Source organism: Syngnathus floridae, chromosome 9 (assembly GCF_059516105.1).
Source record: "Syngnathus floridae isolate MCC-2025c chromosome 9, RoL_Sflo_1.0, whole genome shotgun sequence".
NCBI lineage: Eukaryota > Metazoa > Chordata > Actinopteri > Syngnathiformes > Syngnathidae > Syngnathus > Syngnathus floridae.
In genome coordinates this window covers 2,670,859-2,693,810 of record NC_142421.1, presented here as the reverse complement: position 1 = coordinate 2,693,810, position 22,952 = coordinate 2,670,859, and the positions used below count along the sequence as shown (strand labels likewise).

Here is a 22,952-nt window from a genome sequence, read left to right as displayed (position 1 = left end):
ATTATTAAATACATTTAATTTCGGAGAATACAAGTGAATTTTTAATTAAAAATAAGTAGTTAAAAAACAAAAATTATACATAAATTTTTTTTTCTTGGGGATTTTTTTTTGCCAAGCAGTGGATTTTTTTCATGACAAAAAAGTTTTATTTTTCTTTGTAATGGTGATATTTTTTGTTGTGTAAGGGGTGAATTCAAAAAGCGCTGGCAAACTGTTACTATTGACATATGGCAACATTTAATGTATTTGCGGCATTTCTTTTTTTAATAGCTTTGAAAGCCGGATTTAAGAACAACATAACATATTTAAGGCCTCACACTTTGTAAAATCCCATTTAAGACTGTTTTCCTGTTCTTAAAAGGTCACCTGTGCTACCAAAGCAGAGCATGTAAATGTGGCAATAAAAGAAAAATCCATCTTTTGCACGCTTAACAAGAACACGCTGACTACGAAAGTCGATGCGTGTGAAGTCAATGGACGCCGAGTCCCAATAAAGAGCTTGAAGGAGCACAAATTGCTAATAAGGTTTTTCGCTAATAAGCCAATCAATACGCAAGGCTTTAAGACTTCCCGTGTTGGGGTCCGCAGGGGCCGAATCAACGGGGACGAGCATTCACGTGGACAATACGGAGGGAGCAGGGGGGGCACGCCCTTCGTTAACAGTAAAAGTTCATCCAACAGAAAGGGAAGTTAATGGCGGAGAGGAGGCGGGGGCGCATCTCGACCCCTCGGCCCGAGGGTTAACAAATTTGCGCTTAATGATTGCAGCCGGGGCTGGGGGACAAAAGCGTCTCCAGCCGAGATGGGGGACGGACATTTGGTGGGGGGGCTTCACCGGCGCCGCTCGCTCACGCGGTCACACACACGTTTGGGCAAGAGATCAAGGAAAATGAAAAATCAGCAAATGCTAAACTCCCAAACTATTATTTAAAAAGCACAATGGATGAAATGGCTTTGTTTTGACTTTGTGAAAGGACGGCGTTTGAGTAAGTTTGCAAAAGTCTGACATATTTTATTTTGTATAAGAAAACCAAATCTGGCTCCCGAGTGGGGCGGGGCGTATCTTCGGCGACGGCAAACGGGGCCAAAGGTGACATGCGAGTCACCTCGGCGGCGTTCAAAGAGCGTGTGTGCGTGTGTGTGTGGGGAGGGGGGGTGTCTTCTGCTTGGCTTGTCCGACTTCATGCATGCTGACAGGTGTATTGTTTCACAAGGAGGGGGCTCCAACTGGACCGTCACCAAGCAACACTAATTGGCTTGAATGTGGCAATGAAGACCACGACGAAGAAGAAGCAGAAGAAGCTAATGAAAAACGCTTGGAATACATAATGACCCCCCCACTCCATCATCATACGCTATTAATTTAATTGCTCACAAAAGACTTTCATCGTTTAATTGACCTAGAAAAGACGCCACCAATACAAGCTGATGAAGCTGTAAGACTCCCACCCCCCCTTTTCATCCTCCCTTTGGTCCGTTCCATCGTGCCTCCCCCCCCCTCCTCCTCCTCCCCCCTCGTCATTGACTCTCCCTCCCCGTCTCCCTCCATGTTTCTTGCTCATCTTGACTGGGCCGGGATTCCTCTGGTGGCCCAATTACGGGATTGAGCAGGCAAATTGAGGCTGTTTAAAGCGGGGTCTGCTGGGAAGGCGAGCAGCTGCTCCCAGGGAGGAGGAGGGACGTTTGACTTGGACACGCCCAGCACGCACGCACACAAAATCTAGACAGCATATCCGTAAGTACATCTCCTCACGATGAGACTCTTTGTTTTTTTTGGGGGGGGGAATAGCGGCACACTCCACGTAGGGGTTAATGGCGTCCATTTTGGTAAACTGAATAAGTCAAATCCATTGGTCACACCTCCGCTGACGGCATATTTAATTTGGATCGAGTCAATTAGGCCCCGTTAAGCTCCATAGCCTGCTGGCTACCTCCTCCTCCTCCTTCATTTTTTGCACTAGTTTGCACCCCCCCCCCCCCCCCCACTTCCCTGTGCCAGCAGTAATCCTATTACCGCATGCACATACAGTATACATCGGCGTGCACAAAAACATTTTATGTTTAAATTTGCCAGACGCTCTGGTGTGCGCTTTCTAAACATGAGACGACCCTAGCGACCGCTCGCCGTATCCCGTACAGTATGTTCCAGAATGACGTGGGAGGCCATTTGGCCCCGAGACAAGCGAGTGAGGGAGGGAGGAAGGTAGTGATGGAGAGAGAGAAAAAAGAAAATAAGAGATTGGAGGGGAAAAAAAAAGGGTCAAGTCAACAATTTTCTTGACAATATTTTATGTGCTTCCACTAAACAAGGCATTGTCATTAATTTTATGTTTGTAGAGTATAAGTTAAGCAGCAAAATATTTGGGCGTCCATTTTGTCACTTGCTGTCAACTGAAGAAAAAAAAAACAGTGCCAAACCTCACCTGTTTTTTGGGTTTGGACTTCTTTGCAAAAATAATCCTCACCTATTTTTTTGTGCAAACAGTAACAAAGGAAAATATATGTAAGTATTAGATGGCAGACTTACGTTCGCGTCACTGCTGCGATTGTTCACCCCCGGGGTGGGGGCGGGGCTACATGTAGTGCCACTGACCTTCCATGCCCATGTTCATACCCATGCCGCCCATTGGTCCTGTGAAACAGCACATTCAAACCAGTCAGCGTTTTGCCATGCTACCATGTCAACACCCCATCCTCATGATGTCATATGCTATGACGTTGTCATCCTGACGAGCGTTACGTGGCACACGACCACGAAGTTGCGTACGACAAAGCGAAGATGATGTCATCGCTCTGTGATGTCACATTACAATGTTGTCACCCTGAAGAATGACATCATACTATGACGCCATGCCATGTATGATGTCATGCTATGAAGTCATGCTATTTTAGGAGCCGCCGCATCTCCATCATCTTGAACGATGGCAGGTGAACGACGACAGAACGAGAACATCAAATTCCTCACCGGGTGGTCTGATTCCCATGTGCTGCTGGCCGTCCATGACGAAGCCCCCCATCGGCTGGCCATCTGGGTTATAGGGAGCTCCTTGACTTACTGCGTGTGTATATGGAGGAGATCAGGGAGGGGGGGTGGTTGGGGCGGGGGGCAGAGTGATCAATTAGAGCTTGTAATTAAGGCTGAGTGGCCGAAGCAGGGTCATCTGTTGACCACTGCACGCACGAGATGGAGCGGAGAGCCCGTTGTCTTGTAACGGACTTTTTATACCGCTAAGCTCCTGGTGGGCTTTAATGAGGTTTGAATGGCGCACACATGCAACACACACTGCATTAAAAATAATATGGATATATATATATATATATATATATATATATATACACACACACACACATTCACATCGGCAGTAGTTCATTAAACGACTTTGTGGACAGCGTGTACATTAGCAGCCAGTTTCAATTAGTTCCAGTCTGCAGGATGGAGGCAGACATGAGCAATCGCTGCAGGAGAATCCATACATTGATTCCCGTCATAGGAAATAATGGAAGCAACTTTTGGGTGACTTTTGGCCTGTATTTTTTTCCACAAAATTTCGTTCAAATTCCAATGAGTTTTTGTTGCTACTCGTATTTTCCTGCCACCCCCACTCATATTTGTTGTTGGTTTTTAATTTTGCTCTCTTTTCTTTCTTTAGGTCCTCTAACAGATTCAAAAAGGATCTAATTGTCTTTTTGTGCGTGCGTGTTTTGCTTTGTTTTTTTGGTCTATTCTCAGGTGAGCCACCCAACAGGTGTTGTTGTTGTCTTTCTGCTTTTTATAGTTTTTCTCTAATTATTCCGAGGTACAAAAAGGTGCTGCTGCTATTTTTTTCCTCGCTGTTTTATCTCCTTGTTTACTTCAAATTCCAACAGGTGTTGTTGTCGTTTCCAAATAAACCAATGAAACATATTAGGATGATTTTGTTTGTTTGTTTATGGTGTACATTTATTTCCCAAAATGGACGTTGTTGTATTTTTAATGTAAACAGCTGGCCGCAGAACACAAAGTGTGCACGTCATAAATCGAGGGGGGGGCTCGCACAGCTAAGTGCAACCCGAGAACGCTTGGCCCATTGTGACGCCCTCATAGAAATCCACTTAGCTCCCACTGAGGCCGTCAGTGGGTCAACTGGAGCAGAAGCAAGATCTCGGCCCCTCTGGATGCCTTTGAACTTTACTGCGGCCCCTAATACCGCCCTGACCTTTCACCCCTATTACAGGTAATAAAGTTTACAGCAGCCTAAACTAAGCCGTGTAAAGGGGAGGGGGGGATAACCGCTCCCTAAAACGGCCACAAATGGGGACAAGCTGACGGGGGGCGAGTTGCCCAAGGAGGTCTGGAGCCAAAAAGCCAAACGAGCACAACAACTTTAAAGGACTTGCCTGCGCGGTTCGACTGGTCGATCATAGGCTGCACTATTCTCCTCCTGGCGTTGATGAACCTGGAGGAGGAAAGGGAGGGGGGGGGGAACAAGATTAAAAGGGGCGACCTTGAAAAGCTTGGAAGTCAAGATGAAAACACACAACAGTCAAAATTGAGAACATCTAGAAAACGTTTATGTTGTTTTTAAATGCACAATGTTTAATTAACACTTGAAAAGGAGCAAAGCAACAGGTGGCGCTATTACGCCCAACCGTTGCAGACAACAACAAAGACAAATTTAGGAAAGGGGGAATCGAAGCAATGGACTGATCGTGAAGTGGGGTTAATCCCAAATCAAGGATTAACATATTTCAATTTCAATTGAGGCGGGAGAAACATATGACGTCTCCCAGCCAGGCCCTGAACAAATTCATTTATTAGAATGGTTAAATTATTAGGAACGATCATGAAATTATTCCACAGTAATAAATATTTTGGGATTTTGTTTTTGTATTGCAGTAACCGCAGAAAGGATATTGTACTCAATAAAAAAAAAATTCCATATATGATATGAAAATAATTTCAATGATTTTAAAATGCATTAATATAATAATATAATTTATATTCTTACACAGCTTGTTTTAGTTTAGTTTGAATTATCATTTGCATGATTATAAAATGAAATGGTTCCCCCGCAAAAAAGTCAATACGAAAATAAAATGTGATTCTTCTTGAACATACAGTATCAAGAAAATTAATATTTTAAATTGAAAACTACATCCAATGATGGAGAACTAGTCATGTGACAGCCGGAGAATCATAAATAAAACTAGAATTTAAACTCTAGTAAAAGCGCCTGTGTTTAAATCTGCTGTTTGTTCATTCTCAGCGCCTCACTCACAAAAACACACGCACGCACGCACACACACTGACCCGCTGTGACCTAACCCCTGGTGAATCGACCCTTTGACCAGTGCAATGACCCCGGGGAGAGCTCGGCCTCTCGGGGATTTGGGGACTTGATTTATGTGTTCCTGCTGTTGCCCCCAGCGGACTCTTGCATTTCACGTCTTAAAAGGGGAGCATTAGCCAAAACGAAGGAAACAAAAAGTCCCCAAGAAAAGGGAGCATTTAAAGGGCCCCATCCCGGAGAGCAGCGGGAGCAGAGAAGCAAAACAAAAGGGGGGCGGTGTTTGACCCCTCATTACCGAAGGGACGTGTCTCCTTTTGGATACAAAAGTGCCGGCAAATTAACAGAAAAAACAAACGCGAGATGACACAAGATTAGGCGCCGTTTAGGCTCCAAATAAGGAGAAAAAAAAAAAAAAAACTGCACTTTGAGTTATTGGGTTGAGTCATTAGCGTTTTGTGTTTTATGACGAGTCATCAAACTTGGCCGCTGTGTTCCACCCACACGCAAAAACAAATTATTCTGGTAATTTTGTGTCGCCCATTTGTCTCGTGTACACGCTTCAAATTTGGTAGCAAGATAAAAAATCCTGAATTGATTATTTTGTTTGTCTTTCAATGACGGCTTTGAGCCAATTTGCCAAACATGTTTTTTTTTTTTGGGTGGGCTACTTACGATAAACGTGCCTACCACGTTTCATGTTGCAATTAGAATTTTCAAAATCTTTTGGTGGGAGAGGTTCGCTTCGAAAGATCCTCCTGGAAACGGCACTGAATTAATCTAAAACGGGTTGAAATTGAAAAATATTTTTTGAAGGAAATGAACCAAAATGGCAGACTACAAATGACTTTTCAGACATGGCTTCCATTTACTACTTATGATAGATGTCTTCCAAATTTCATCTTGCTTAGTCAAACTGGCTTTAGCAAGAATTCCAAAAGGGGGGGGGGGGGGGGGGCTATGTTTGGAACTTTGTTGGAATAAAATGTGGGGAATTCTGCGTCTGTTTTCGGGGTGTGAGGACAGCAAGGGAGGAATGCGAGAATGGACTGACATGGCACAGCACCATCAAATGAGGGAACGTCTGGAGTTTTATCACCAACACCCCCCCACCCACCCCGAACCAGCCCTCCCTGATGGGGGCCTGTTTCGCTGGGGGAGATATGGGAGCGTCGAAGAGCATTCCTCTAACTCCTCTCCTCTGCGGGCCCTTTACAGAAGGTCAAACGTGGGCCAGTGCTGGCTAACTGTTGACCTCCTACCCCGCCCCCCCCCCCTCCCATATATATTTTAAAGCCTCCTTTTTATATTCTTTCCTGCGACACGTCCACGAACACACTGACGGGGGAGCTTTTGGCAAGGCGGGCTTCTTAGAAAGCCGAGCGTTTGTTCATCCTAGATTGTGTGGAGATGATATCACATTTGACGGTATCGTGATACTTTGCACAATGATATCGATATCCCGAAATCTTGCCGTTGGAAGCATTCCAAAGCTAGTCGTCAATGATATTGATAACAATATCAGACCGGATTTTGCTTACAATTTTGAAAAGAATATAAATATTGGATACCAAAAGCTTTTAATGTATTTGCTTTCTGGGGCTGTTTTATCATTCCTTATCATGCCTCCCTTCTCTGGTGGAAAGTGGCGGTCCGGTTTTGACTCATACTGGACACCCCCCCCCCTTCCCCCGCCCACTCCCTCCTCCTGCCAGCTTCCTGTCCCCAACGTGCCCGTATCTGAGGCCAGATGCACCATGGGGCCTGGAACAAAGGAGAAAATGCCTCTCATAATAGCAGCCGGGGGAACGAGAGGCAGAATGACGGACAAAAAAAAAAAGGAACGCAGACACTCTCACTGCGAGCGTTAACAAGCCGCGCCGAATGAGAAGGCGAGGAGTAAACGGCCAGCTCCTCTTTCACCTTCGCACGACCCCCCGAGCCAACTCCACATGCCCGTTGTTTACGGCCTCCCCCAAGGCAAAAAAGAAAAAACACAATGAGGCTCACTATTCAAGTGCAGCCACAATAGTCGGGCTATTTTGGCCCAAAACGTAGTGAGAGGGGGTGACCCCAAATAAAAATGGAGTCCCGTAGCCTCGTCGTGGGAGCAAAGCGCCTGGAGTTTGGAGTCCCAGCAGGGGCACACACACAAACACACACACACATGCTGTCCATGTGTTGCGCCACAACTAAGAACGCCATGCGGTCTTTGTTGATGCGCCTCCAGAATACAGAGAGACCTCAACGTTTCAAGGCCTTCAAAGTGTGTACAACTTGGAGAAACACCAACATTTTCCGAGGGGGGGGGGGGGGGGGTGTTGGTAATACGCCTGGAAGCTGTGGCGCATACTTCAGTGTAGCTCCACTTTTTGCCTTTTTATTTGGCTTTTGGTACCACGGCAAGGTAAAAAAAAAAAATGTGAAGAACTAAACTTACTTAAGTACTTCATGTATCAAAAGGAGCAGCACAATGTGAAGCAAAAAATAAATTACTTGTTTTTTGGAATAGTGGCTTAAACAGCCCAATTCGAAATGTGGAAATTGGCAGTTAGTTTCAAGTACTTTCTTTTTTGAGTATTTTCCCATTATTTCCTATGAGGGAACTTAATGACTTTGGAATCCAAACAAATCAGATTGTGTTTGACTTCTGCAGCAATTTCTCATCCCTGGTCCACAAAGAGACTGGAACTGAGTGCGACTGCCAATTTAATGTCCTATTCTCATGACATCACACACACATGTACTCCGCACGCATACACGGGCGCGCACAGGTGTACGTGCGGCGCACGTGAAATGGCCAATTAAAAGCAAGAAATTGTCTTTTTCATCAGCTGCCTCGGCGCTGTGACCGATCGGGGAGGTAATTTAATAACGAGCCGGTGGAAAGATGCAGATTGGAGATACAAAAGGTTACGCGGCAAGCCTTCTCATTTAAATTCACCAAACACACACACACACTGAGCAGGACTTATTTGGCCTATTTGGGCGCACGCCAACAGAGGTGCAATATGCATATTCAAAATCTCGCAGAGCTGAAAATAACCGTTCGCCACGGCGCGCACACTCCCGTCGGCTGCCATTCAAGGTGATTTAAGAGAGTGAAAAGGAGAAGGCGAGGACTCGGCACGGGTTCTTATCGTGGGCTCGTCAGCGCGCGGATGACATCCATTGTTTGCTCCTCAAACCGCAATTAACGCCTTGCCCACATGTGCTTCCTGCTCGCGCATTAAACTGGCAAACTAACAGTAAACCGGTTAAACCTTTATACTGCCGGGAAAAAGGGGATGATTTATTAGCATAATAGCAGCCGCACATGACAGGATTTAGTAGCACGCAGTTGAAATACAAACATTAACAAAGTGTAAGAAACCAGATAATCAGTCATACTTTATCGTCAGGGACAAATATGAATTGACAGCAAAACACCAGAACATAAATCACCATCAGGGGTGTCACACACATAAAGTAAAGAATAACTTAAAAGCAGTACTTAATAATATCCAGTATTTGTGATTGCTTGATATGTAATATACTGGAAGACAAAAAAAAAAAAGACAAAAGAAACATCTATCATTTTTTTGACAGATTAACAACATAATGGAGGGATAATGATGAGACACAATATTATGCTATTATTAGCAACACTGCTAAAACTGCGCGCACACACGTTGATAAAAAAAATGCTTTCTTTGAACACGATCTTCAGCTTGTGTCGACTTTCCTTAAACACGGAGGTGTTTGCCCTACAGCATCCCTTCCAGCGCCTCATAACTTCCCTACCTGTTTTACTTTTCTATCACAAAACGCCACCTTGAGGCTATACCTGCTTTTCTCTTTATTAGCCTCAAAAATGTCTCCTGTAACAGTTTGTGTGCAATGTGGATAAAATGCCCCATGTTGATGCTGCGTCTATATACAGTACAATATGAGAATGACATCATGTTGTGAATTTGTTATTGGGATTACCATGGCGACCAAAACTGGGCACTTGCCTAACTGCAATCAAGTGGTGTGCGTGTGTGTGTGTGTGCATGTTGTGTGAGACGTGCTGACATTTGTGGGGCGTAGCACTCATCCATTCAGTTTCCTGTTTGTTTTCCGGAATATTCCGAATGGGCCGGAGCTAGCCAATTTTTCTGTCATTCAAAACAAGTCTGTAGAATTTCTTGTATACAAATTGAAATTAATATTATATTAAAAAACAGTCATATAAAAGGGTTTCTCAATTATTTTGTGAAGAATTTATTTTTTTACATCCCCCTTAACTTTCCTCAGTGACTATAAATAGTATCATTTATCTATAAAATTATAAAATTGCATCCAATTGATGCCCCTGAGCCGTGATTGGTTGCTACTGGCGCTCTTAACAAATTTCATTTTCAGTCCACAGAAAGTGGCAACATGGCCAGCAGGATTTTGTCTTTCTCGCTCCGAGTCTTGTTTCCTTTTTAAGACACTGGCTGTCATGAACACAAACGTGCGTCTTTGGACACACATGTGTGTTTGGGGTTGCCCAACTTGTCTTCCCACTCAGTAAACCAGTTTAGCATTCGTTTCACTCCACTTCCAATGGACGCCAAACTCAAGCAGGGGGGTGCAACGGCGCATGGAGTGTGTTTGATAAGTGTGTATCTTCTATGTGTGTGTATGTGAGGGCGGGGGGGATTAGTTGACCCTCACAGCAGATCTCACTTTAAAGCCCCTTTTAAATTTCACACTTTTCTTATGTTTCCCCGCACCGCATGCACGTAATCCTCCGCCTACTGTTAGCGGGAGTTGGATCCAACTGTGTGTGTGTGTGCATGAGATATTGCTCGCATGTATAAACACAGCCAGCAAGGCCTCCTGACTAATAACAGCCTGGCATGAGCCCAGTCAGGTGACCCCTGCCTCACCTAGCAACAAGTCTGCTTGTTAAATCTGTGCACTTTCATGTGTGTGTGTGTGTTCGCAGGTAACCCGCTCTACCTCTGTCCATGATGGCGACAGTGAAATTGGTCATAGCTTCCCCAGATGAATGCAGAAAGCTGAGTTCGTCGCAGAGGCCGTGCTAAACAGCGTCGTTATTAATAGCGCAAGGAAAATGACAGTATTGGTTTTAATACGCGTGCATGAATTGATAATCTTCACTTCACGGCCAGGCTATGAGCCGGCGGGCTGGCGCGCCATGAAGATGATTTATGAGTAGTGAGGAGAAGAATTCATAACACACACACACACACTCTTGCGCATATGCACACTATTGTCTTTCTATCTTTGTGTGTCACACTTTTCTAACAGAGTTCTTCCAAGAGTGGAAATTTTGATGTTCTCCCAACAAAAATACGTGAGTATTTAGACTGACTAACTAGAAGTAGGCATCCTCTCATTCCAACAAGCAAGCCTGAACTCAATGACCAGACTCACCGGACCAGTTGTTTGCACACTGGTCTCGACAACGTGTCCTTTTCACAATCATTGTTATTGCCGGGTTTGATAGCATCAGCCGGGCCGAGGGATTCCCCGGGAGGCGATGTCAAATCCTGATAAACCAGAAGTCACGCTTTTTTTTTAATACAGTAAGACTACAGAAATGTAATAAAACCTGCTCCTCTTCTCTCTTATGACGTCCATCCATTACCAAGACATTTACCGTCAACAACCCTTTCTAAGAAGATAAGTACAACGAATGGACAAAAGTATTGGGTCACGCTTGGTGGAGAGCTGGATAGATAAAGAGTGTGTGTTTTTTGTTTAATGCAACTGTGTACATAATAAGAGGTTCTGGTCCTTCCAGAAACGCCATGATGGGCCCCTCCCGGCTTAAGTAGCCTGCGCTGGCTTTCTCCCGGCTCTTAAGATGTTGCTAAAAGCGGCCTTATTGACCAAACAATGGCTCAAACGCCGCCTTTTAAAGGGCCGTGATTAAATTGCGCCCAGGAAGGAGAAACCTGATGACCCTCGCATTGATTTTTACATCAGCAGAGCGTGTAAGCGCAACTTAGGGAAAATCTCCTCGGCTCGTATGTGTGTTTGTTACAATACAAGCGCGGCTTCCTGGTGTGCGAGTGTGTCTCCGCCGCACGTGCCACCAAGGAGATGAGACTAATGACAGCACGCAATTGACAACATGAGAAATACTCGCGTGTGGAAGGGAAAAGAACGTCTGCGTGTAATTAAGACGATTGGCACATTATTATGGGAAATGCATTACCGGGAGCGGTGAAGTCATCATCGCTCACGCCGCCTTACTGTATTTTCTTTTCAATTATTTTCTCAGGGATTTTACTTTGAATAATATTTTCAAGAAGCTAAACCGTCAGTTAGGCCAGCGACTGATCACATGACTGCAGGTGCCCTTAAGGACAAGGTGGTGATGTAAAGTGTTCCTCCCTCCCCTCCCTGTTCAAAGGGGGAAACCTCCCTGGTGCGGCGTTGCCGTGCCAATAATTCATGAGCGAGCTGCGCCCCTTGCCGGCCTTTAGCATTTCTTATTTAATCTGCCGAGCTTTGCGACTGCCGCCGCCTCATCAATAATACACGGCGACGTGTGTTAACACATCTACGCGGCGCCCGAGTGCACGTGAGGGACATGGCGAGCCAGGATGTGTCATAGTTTAACTTACTTCAATAACATCTTGCCGATCCGAAGAAGCTTGATGATTTCTTTGTCTATTCTGGTGTCTTGGGATTAAATTGGTTTTATGTGAAAGGATTTTTTTTTTTTTTGCAACAAGCGCATTATTTGGATTTAGAGACCACAAGGTTAATGCTAATACATAAATACAATAACATGAATGCGGCCTGCTTCGTGTACAGTATATCAGAATGTCAGTTTTGGTGGTCAAGTGAGTGAATGTGTGTGAGTGGCAGCCAGGCAAATTGACTCCACCAAATCAGAGGGTCAGGAGGTAACCATCACCAGGGGGTTGCTATGGCGACACCCAATGGCAACAGAGCTTCCAGGGCAGTGCGACAACACCAACATACCAACAAAATGGCAGTGCTCTCTCTGTCTCTCTTCCTCACTTGCCTCATGTAACCTCCCTTGCGCTTGCTGCTGTTGTGCGCTTTTCTGTCACAGCACATGGAAACACACAACAACAACACACCCAAACACACATTTTTACAACATGAGGAGGCAGTTGGATCCGAGCGTTGGTTTTTACAGCTAATACCTTCTAGATTAACCACCCTCGTGGACGCACGTACCAACAGAGATTACTCTCCCACGATGTACACATTGTACACACGCCCACCTTGAGGTTGTGCGTCTTTAGCCGTTTGAGAATATAGGTGACTTAATATCTTAAAAGCAATTCAAAAATGATGGTTTCGGCTCCAAACGACTATCAATTGATTCTCACGTCGTTTCGACTGGCTGTTTCAAACCAAAATGGCCGACTTCCTATTGAATTTAAGGCATGGATCCTTGAGTCCACCAAATTTTATTATCACCCAGCAAAAATGGCATCCGGGGATAATTTCGTGTAATTTTCCAGGGCACGCTACTGAGTGATTTTTTTTTTTGGGTGGGTCATCTTCAAAATAAAAACCTTTTCACCTGCGTTTTGGTGAGCTTTCGGGCATGTTGACGCCTACAAAAGGCAATTCAGGCAGCACACACACTAGCTTTTATCTGTGCTAAAAGAATTGATCCCCTGATGGATTTCAGCGAGGTCACCTGATGTGATAACCTCCACACGGGCTTCCCTGGGGTCCTTATTCCACTCCAGTGTGCACGAGTGTGCATGTGCTGAATTCTCCATAGACTGCCTGGCATGCTAATCTACCGCCTGTCTCTGGAGCTCTTCCCGTTGAACAATGGCGGGCATCATGTTAACATCATTAGAGGGATTAATCTCCTCTCCTCCCTCCTTATCTTCTCCTCTTTCCTTCTTTTCATCTCACTTTGGCTCTCCCTCGCTTGCCACGATTCATTTTTTTACAGATCAAATGGGGGCCACGCTTAGCTGGACCGCGCCGGCCCTTTAATTAGCCGCGGCTAATAACGGCAAGTGTGCGCTGATAGGCATCCATCTGATACGACCACGTGAAGACGACCCTCTTTCTACCTTTTCCCCTGACGCTACCTCAGGTTAAAAGCCTAGTTTTGAATCAAACTCCACACCCAATTAAAAAAAGAGGCTGCTTCGAGCTAAGCTAACCAGCTAGTGAAGCGTCGTAATGAATAATATGTTGAATTTTTAAGCAGAAACACCGCAAAGCTTCAGAGAAATATTATCTACAGTCAACGATTTAGAGTCGAGGTGTAAAAAGGGAAACAAACCCAAGTCAGGCAGACTGAGATTCAAATCAGTTGACAGATACATGTAAATAAACATTTTAAGAAAGGCTCGGATTTGGAAAAGTGCCAAGAGGAGCTTGTCGCAAAAACACGAGACCCTCATTGTACCTTTTTCTAAAGCTAGCTCAGGTTAAAAGCCTTGTTTTGGGTCAACCTTGGCACCCAATTAAAAAAAAATAAGGTTGCTTCAAGCTAAGTCAACCAGCAAGTTGAGAATCTTAATTAAAAAAAAATCTTAAACAGAAAGGCCACAAATCTTCAAAGAAACATCATTAACCGTCAAGCATTTAGGGTAAAGGTAGGAGAAGGTTTAGAAAAACTTATTCAAATCAGATATCGCCAAATAGGAACAACTTGAAACTACAAAAAAGTATGAATTTCTGAATGATCTGAATTTTAAAATCAGACCTACAGAAGCTCGCTAACCAGCTAGTGATAAGTAGTATGATAAATTGTCATGAATTTGTTAATTTGCTAAGTATTTTTGTTTTGAGAAAAAAAAAATAACCTGATGTAAATCCCCCAAAAATGCATTTCTGACTTGAGCTAATGAAAATGTCGCAGAGACAAGTGGAGCCCAATCAAATATTCATCAACTCCTTTAAAAAAAGGATTTAAATATACGTCATTAAAAACATGAAAACAAGCCCACGTGAAAATCGAGCCTGATCCGTGCGTTAATCACCACAGCTAACTTTCTGCGTGCCCTGATTATTATTATTTTTTAATGCTTTCCGATGCTTGTTTGACTCTTAATTAAAGCTGCTTTTTGGAAAATGACTTGAGGCCATATCTGTTTAGATTGATCCGCACCAGCGTGATTCCGTAAGCCGAGTGTTTCTGTGTTTGGGAACGGGCAGAGGCGGAGGATGGGGGGGCTGATGTCGGAGTGGCGGCATTAATTCCGATCACCGGCAGCCGGCATGGCCTGAGGGAAGGATGAGATCGTACACGCGTGATGCCGAGTGAGCTTCTCTTACCAGTTGTTGACTTGTAGGATGGTGAGGCCCGTGTCTTGTGCCAGCTGCTTCTTCTGTTCTTCTGACGGGTACGGATGCTTTAGGAAAAAGAAAATATGCACCCTTTAGTTTACTTCCTGTCAAGGGAGGGGCTTATTTGATCTGATAGGCTCGAATGCTGCCTCAGTGTTACATCATGAATGGAATACTTTGTGTAAATCGAAAATTGTGTGGAAAATGGTTTGATCCGACTGGGCTTAGTTTTGAGAACTTTCCTACTTCTTAAAAGATCGACAGGAATGTATGCATATATTTGAGCCTGTACCATTCTGTGTATCATTCTTGATTAGAGAAAATCGATAATAAATTCAAACTTGTTTTTTTTTTTTATTTTAAGAAAAATCATTGAAGATGTATGTTGTATCATCACCCTACCCTAAGGTTCAAATAAATTATTAAACGACTCAAATTAATACAACATTCATGCCCGATATTTGCGGTTCGCCTTGAGTGTGACTGGACGGAGAAGTTAAGGAACTTGGCTAAATTTGCACTCGTTTAGATGTTCCTAGAAGTATGAAAAGAAATCATTCTTAAATGTGAAATTACACTGGCTGTTTTTGTATTTCAACATAGAAGAGTACACTAGAGGTCAATTCATATTTAAAACATGACACGTGTGTGAACTGACACAGTGTGAGAAAGAACACAACAATCAGACGTGTAAAATTGGTGTGGCGCCAGCATGTTTATTTCCATTTTTTTTAGCCTTTCATGCCACATAATGAACAGGACTGTGTTTTGTTTGAAGGGCGGCAGACAGCAGAGAGGAGAGACTCACTCTCTCTTTTTTTTTTTTTTTTTTCCGCTTCCAGCATTCCCCTTGTCCATGTGATGGGCTGTGGGGAAGGAGGAGGAGTGGGAGGGGGAATACATGGAGGCTAATTCCATGCAGTAAGTTATAATTGCATTGTCGCCTCCAGCCAAAATGCTGTCCACCCTTTGTGTATTCGAGCAGCATGTTTGAGTCACGATAGTTTGCCGACAACATCAATAATACTATCTTATTGGATTTATCAACTCGGACAAACTGATTTAGATTTTCAATGAGCGGTGTGGTGCGTTCAAGTCTGGTTGTGGAGAAAGTCAAGATGAAGACGCTAGAATTTAACACAGAATGTTAACTAGCCACAGATTAGCTAGCTGTCATACGCTTGCGATCAAAATATTTTATAAAAACTGTATTCTTCATATGACCAGACCTTGTATTTTCTATGTCTATATTGTTTTATGAATGAGTGACAGAGTTTGACCTCATTAGCTATCTGCACTATATTTATTTAGTTACGGTCCTTGCCCTTTAACGTAGCATTTTTTTTTTTTGGTATCTTGGTATGAGGTGTACAGCATGCTCTATATCAGAAAATCGTATTGTGTAAAAATCCGACCGATTCAACCACAAGTTACGCAACGACGGCAGATAGGAGGCGCCGCTCTGCCGCCCGCGTGCTTCACAAGTCATAAAACACCATTGTTCAGGCTTTTGCTTGCTGTCCATTAATACAAAAAGATGTGCCGCTAGCATGTCGGTGCTCGTCATGTGAGCGTTGGCTATGTCGTCCACTCGTTAAAACAAAAAACCAAACGCGGCCAATGCATGAAGGTCTCACTCGTGATATATGGGGGGGGGTCAAGAAAAGGGGAGGGGTCCATGCCACAGGCTACAACGCAGAACAAATGTAGCCTCATGCGGATACACATCTCACGCCTCCTTCTTCTAGACCGGACGTTCTAAAATTCTTAAAAGTCGTGAACCAGCTTGAACATGCAGACCGTCCCCCCAACTGTAGCTAAAGTTGCTGCTGATCCCGACTCTAAACTAAACTGAGATTTAGGGACAGGTACATCTACGACTCTGTGAGGAAAAACATTATGCTCATTACTCAATTTAAGTTAGCAAACAGAATGACTCGAGTAAATAGTGAAAACCCGCCCCGGAATTTTCTCAAAGAACACAACACAATGTTTTTATCCTCCCCTCATGCTTTTGCAGCGAGCCAAATGAAGTCCAATCCGTCACAACTGTGAAGTTTTAATAAGGTGTGTAATGCAGCGTCTCCTAATGGCCTTTGGCTTGGAATCGGCGTGCCGAGAGAGTGAGAGCGGGAGCGTGTTCTTGAGAGCAGCAGATGGAAAGTTTCGGCGCATCCTCCCCTCCTCCTTCCCATTCCCCCTGCTCTATCTTAATGATATGTCTTCTCCAAATATACAAGCGCTTTCATGAGAACTTGCAGCTTGCTCGCTGCGAGCATGTGGCCGCCAGGACGCGAGGGAGGCTTATGTTTTCCCTCATCTTATCAGTTCGACCCTGTGCTATTTTGCGTGTTAATATAAGTAAGTGGGTCTTTGCCAAATCAAACTACAATGGGGGAGGGAAGGGCCAGACCTTCGCCGAGCCCTTTGCAGAGTCACAGCTCATGTTGGAGTTTTGAGATTCACGAGAAGAAAAAAGAAAGCCAGACAAGTCCCAATAGTGGGATATTTTTGTCCAATCAGATTTCAGCCTGTATGTGTTGCTCTGGTAATCTTATCTGGCCAGGGCCTGCAGAATCAGTCGTGCAGGCCAGTTACGCGTTAGCAAACTAGTTCAGATTCAAAATTCGTCCTTGCAACAATAACATCAGCGTTTTTCCAGCATCCGATTGGATTTCCGATGAGTGTGATTTATTGTATTGAAATATTTTATGTGATTCTCATATTAGAAAAACATTGATCCTTTCTGCCTCAGTCTCTAAAATGTTATGATTCCATTGCCTTAACATATTAATGGGAGAAAAAAAAATCCACTCATAACGTTTAAATGATTATGACAAAAAAACAATGTGCCAAATTTTCTTAATGCTGTGATAAAAACCACTCTTTTCCCGAAAGGGAGGAAAAGTGTCACAAGTTAAAAAGCGGCGGTGATGCTCCAGTTTACAGTGAGGAGGAGGATTATTTCGCCAACGTCTTCATCTCGCCGTGTCAGCACAAACAAAAAACCCCCGAGGAGCACCAAAAATACACTTTGACAAGAAACATAAGCGCTGACGTCGCTAAATCCAGTCAACTTCGCAACCGGCTGTGATGTGTAAAATGGCAAACATGAACGCTTTTTTTTTTATTCGCCGTACGACAGCTCCTTGAGTGGTGAACTCCATTTTTGGTGGGTGTACAATGCCGGTCAAGTGATCATTTAAGCGGCTAATGCTAACTTTCTTAGCAAGCTACAAATTTAGGCCGTGACCTCTTTGACACCGGAGTGCCCCCGGAGGATCAAAACGGTGTTCCGCTAACAAGCGCTAGCTTGCCGCTAACGGTCATCTCGGAACGACTTTTGTATACAATCAACAAGCGGGATGTTGATTCCTGCTTGTTGACTTGGCGAGCGAGCGACAAGCCGAGCAGCGGGCCCGCTCCCAGACGACTAATCCGGTGGGAGGGGGTTTGGCCCGAGGGTTAGCTACACACACACACACACACACACACATTCACGAACGTACTGTTTACTGCAAGAGCTGCCAGGCCGGTATGAGGTTGCTTTAAATATTTGGGGAGGTGAGCACATTGTTATGCCAAAACTCTGAGCAAGTGCAGACTTTCCGACATACTAAGCTGTGCGTACTCCCTAAATTTGCTTCCTGTTCACTCGTTGTCTCGTTGCGACACAATCTTGTAAGGTAACCGATTAAAAACATTGTAAATGTACCCGTTAAATTATTTCCTGTTAAAATAATTGTACTTTTACTCGAGTACTTTTTTCAGGTTCAGTAGATGAGACATCAAACAGCATTCCATTGACTTAGAAAAGTTGGAGGGGGGGAGTAGGAGGGGGGGACAACGCCATGAAGAAAAAAAACAGGCTTAAAGAGAAACAAAAAAATTGAGGGAACAAAACAAAAACAAACTAATTTCCTTTGATTGGGGCTTTCTCAAAAGCAGAATAACAAAAGACACTCCAAAAAAATAATAACACCGCAGACAAAAAAAAATTACATCAACATCTCTGAGCTTGTAACATGAATAATTCAACAATTGGCACTTTGTCATCGAGTGCCTCTTCATTTCTCCTGGAGATAAAGGCGGGGAAACAGATGTTTTCACGCATTAATGAGCGCTTTTCCTCGCAAAAAAACAAAAAAACAGCTTTTGTTGGTTTAGGGAATTCCCTCAATGCGGCGGCCTTATGGGAAACAAATGGAGTTAGCGGCGTGTGGAAAGCGTAGCTCATCTTGGGTAATTGATCATCATCGCCGGCGTTTGTCTAATTCACATTCTGTGCTGTGCGAAATCGGGTTTCGCAGTTTTGGGAAGTACCAAAGTACAAACACGGATTTATTTTTACTTGAGTATTTAGCCTCGCTACTTTCATCACCGGGGGTGGGCCGAGCTTTTCGCTACACCTGCCGCCCCTTTATGGCGTGCCGGCGGACTGCTCGGCGGAGTGCGCCTGATGAGCCGGGGCTAATTCAAGGGGTGATTATGTAGTTTGCTGGACCACTAAACCTCTTTAAGCCGGTAATTACTGCCTATTTGAGCGAAGGGGGGGGCACTCCAAAAGGCATTGGTGAACGGCAGCCACAGCTGGAGGTGCGACGCCACTGCCGCCTTAGGGGAAGGGGTGGCCATGAGGGTGGAGGGCAACAGTGGGATGCCTTCGTATCTATAGCCCCGCCCCCTCCACTTGGTTCATAGAAATTACTTTATTGTTGTTGACTGTCATTTATTTCACTCGACTACGAGGGGTGGGAAAATGTGCCGAAAGTCGATCCCCGACAGGAAGCAATTTGTGCACACTCTAATAACCGTGGCGATATTATTACATTATTAGCATAATTAGCCTTTTGCCCCTGACAGTTTAATTACAAAGTCAGCTTTGGGGAGGGTGAATAAAGCTGAAAAGTTAGTGAGGTAATTTCACAATTGCGCCCCGATGCTCGCTGACGTCTCATTCATCTCTACACGGTAGATCCTTTCACCTGCCCGTGCCCTCTTCCATCCATCGCTTCTATATTTAGCTTTTTGCTAGCTTTCACACGCTACAAGACTCCTTCCCTCTCCCCCCTCTTTTATTTTCCTTCCATTTGCCTCCTCCCTCCTCTTGTTAAGTTTCCATTAAGTGCCCGAGCTGGGCCTTCTTTCTCCTCCTCCTGCTCATCTTCTCCATCAGTGCACCACTATGACAAATCAATGAGCTAATCCGTCGTAACAAACAAGTGAGCAGCACTTGCTTCACCTCCCGATTGCAGGACGGAGGTGAAGCGTGCAAGGTGTTTACAATAAGACATAAGACCACTCGATTTAGTTGGGGGGGGAGGACACTGGAAAATAACATCAAGTGAGGAAAATGTCGTGCTTTTCTTTTTTCCACCATCATGGCGTGCTGTTTGTCTACATTCACCACAGGCTTGGCTGAATACAAATTAAATCAATTATCACTAAAGCAGGGCATACGGTGACATCTCCATCACAGTTCTAAGATTCTGGGTTCCACTTTGGGCTTGGGCCTTTTTTCATTGTGTTGGATTAAAAATGCAATAGAACAAGTCACATTTGAATGGTTTCAAATTAAATAGAAAAATTGAATGGGACACAGATCGCTGGATTAGAAGATAAAACAATGGAAGAACTATTTTTTGAGTCAACGGGGACACACGAGCCCGTTGATGAACGAGCATGCTGATTATAAGCGTGTCAAAATGGCGGCATCCATCACAAGCAGAAATAACATAAGTGACACACACACACGCAGGACATGCGGGGATGTGGCCATATAAGTACAAGGCATCGGGCTGCTGACTCCAGCCAGAAAAGAGATCCGACAATCCCGCGGATCACCAAAACAGCCTTAATGGATAGCGGCTAACAGCTAGCGCTAATGTGATTTCACACTGAAGCAGAGTTAATATATTGCTGGCTGAACACAACCAAGCTACACATACACCCACACACACTATGTTAAACTTTCTTCAAAGCCGCTGAACTTAATTTAAAGCGTTTTGATGTAAAACTGCTGATTTGATAAATAAAAGTAGCCAAAAAGTGCTTAATCCATTTCACAACTTAACTGAAGCTTGGCAAGGAAAATGCTGGAATTTGGGGGAGTAACAGGATAAAGGATCAGATCAGACCAGTCCATGTTCTTACAATTTTGCAATAAGTACCAAAATCCTGCCACATTATTGCAGTTCACTAATCAACTAGTTATGTTTTCCCAAAATTAAATATTCATTTTTTTATTTGATTACGTCATTATTTCTCAGTGACTAATGACATCTTAATGACAAACTTAGATTTGTTGAGACTTGATGAGGTCTCTAAAAATATGCTAAGATGGATATTCTGATAGACACAAGCTAACTTGTGACTGTACTTTCCAAACTTGGACTTGCCACACACTCTCCAATACCACAGCGATGGTGGGGAACTCCGCATCCCACCCACGCGCTGATGTCACGGTTGAGTGTGCGTGTGTATCGGCTGTAATGCATTAGCGTCCAACAGAGAATAATTTGTCATTTTAGAGTTATTCGTTTCTTTCCCCCTCCATGAAACCCATACACACATAAACACTCTTACACAAACGCTGGCAAGTTGATAGCACACAGTTGATAATGAAAGTGAGGAAAAAGTGTGAAAAAGCGTGTGTGTATGACACCATTAATCACATCGCAAAACTTATTAGGATACGTCAACATGGTGGCTCTGTTGCATTTCATAATCATATGTAATATTAGTTATTTTTTTCGCTTGGTGTGGGAGAGGTCAGGCAGCGCCTCGGAGCGAGGGTCCATTCTGACCTCTTGCTCGGGTTACCAAATATGCTTCCTTGCCTCCGTAAAAAAAGAGATCATCCATCATTCTGTCCATCAATCAGAGAACAGATGGCCTTTCATGTAATCTGTCGGGACCCCTCTGCACTGGTCAAAGCACCACCCCCGATCCCAGTACCTCACCATCAGTACTAAGACGCCACACTGAATCACTATCGGTTGCATACAAACTCCCAAGGGTCACTATTTGGCAAAGATGGCTCATCATGCTATTGTTTTTTTTTTGGATACTTTAACAAAAGCGAGCGTTTGTGCATGCGTGTGTGAGAAGGTTAGTCAACAAAAAAAGATGCCCCCCCCTTGTCTGCCTTTGGTCTCTAGGGCCTGTCAAGAGGGATAATTGATGATGTTTTCATTATAAGGTGTGGGCCAATGTGGGGGTTGGGGGCAACGGAATGAGCGCACATATGTACGTGTGTGTGTGTGTGTCACAAGTTGACTCAGCTGCCTTCCTTGCTTGACACCAAGTGGCGTCTGCTACCTTTAATTTGGGCTGGGAGTTAGTCGTAAACCCAAATCTCGGAATTTATATAAAAGGTTGATTGTTATTGTCATCAATGGTTTCCCTCAACGACAATGACATTAAAAAAAAAAAATGTTGCTTCATGATCAAACATGACTACCAGGAATGTTGCAGGAATTAAAAAGTGGCAATTCTTCGAGTACAAAGAGTTCAATTGTTACAATAATGAATTTGGATTTTTGAGAATGAAGCTGATAAGTCGTAATTTGCAAGTCTAATAATAAAAAGCTGAATTTACTCTTGTGTGATTATTCTGTGGCACCCAAACTGGTTTGCAACCTGCACATAAACTATTTCTAAACTTGAACAATCCTTTCATAAACTTCCACTAATCGATAAAATTGATGAATCGCCCCTCGTGCGGCTTGACGGCGTGGACGGCGCAACACACATAGACTGACAAACAAACACAGGCAGTGTAAGTCATAAACATCCCGGAGGCATTTTCAGCGCCTCACAGAAAGCATCTGAGAGCGAGCAAAGAACGACGACTTGTTCTCTGATGTCACGGCCGTCACGCCAGGCCGCTAGCGCAAGCGCGCCGCCGTCTGTCAACGCTTTCAAAAGCGTAAAGCGCTGGCGCCTTCGATTCTGACAGCCACTTAGGCTGAATTAAGATTGTAATCGCGTAGGGAGGACTGGGCAGCACGCGGCGAGATGGACATCGCGTCTTTCTTTGTCTTTGACGGGAGCTCAAGACGGACGGATGGACGGACGGTCAGCTGATGTGCCGTCTCGTCGCTCTGATGAGACAACAACAATCATGCGGCAAGCAGCACTGAGACACGTGGGACAGACTTTGGATCAAGTCTTAGAATGGGAGGCCCGAAAATGTTTCTATTTTAAGGGTCAACGGCCTTTGACTCAATTGGACACATTGTAGATGGCTAAATGGCAGAATTAAAGGATGAAGTGACACTATTTTAGAAAGTAAAATAAAAAATTTACCAGAAACAACTCATCCCCCCCCGGAGACAACATTTGGGACTTTCCAGCACTGCGGAATGCAGCATTCCAAATTTCTTGGTAAAATGAAGAATT

At 44.1% G+C, this 22,952-nt stretch overlaps 1 protein-coding gene and 1 long non-coding RNA gene across 3 annotated transcripts in view; one reads left to right on the top strand and one right to left on the bottom strand.

The window, feature by feature from the left end:
• The window catches only part of meis1b (Meis homeobox 1 b), a 123,250-nt gene that overhangs the window by 838 nt on the left and 99,460 nt on the right, over positions 1-22,952 (bottom strand). The window contains exons 9-12 of one of the 2 annotated variants that reach the window (XM_088385982.1): positions 14,538-14,614; positions 4,378-4,436; positions 2,966-3,055; positions 2,528-2,632 (exon numbers count right to left, since the gene is read on the bottom strand). In XM_088385982.1, coding sequence (XP_088242108.1) covers positions 2,574-2,632; positions 2,966-3,055; positions 4,378-4,436; positions 14,538-14,614 — 285 coding nt within the window. In that variant the 3' untranslated portion in view covers positions 2,528-2,573. Of the gene's footprint in view, positions 1-2,527; positions 2,633-2,965; positions 3,056-3,615; positions 4,437-14,537; positions 14,615-22,952 lie in introns of those variants that run through there. The other variant, XM_088385981.1, reaches the window with a different exon arrangement.
• On the top strand, positions 1,543-3,904 carry LOC148392882 (uncharacterized). Its single transcript, XR_015860638.1, has 2 exons — positions 1,543-1,735; positions 2,893-3,904. It is a non-coding gene; the product is annotated as an uncharacterized LOC148392882 (long non-coding RNA).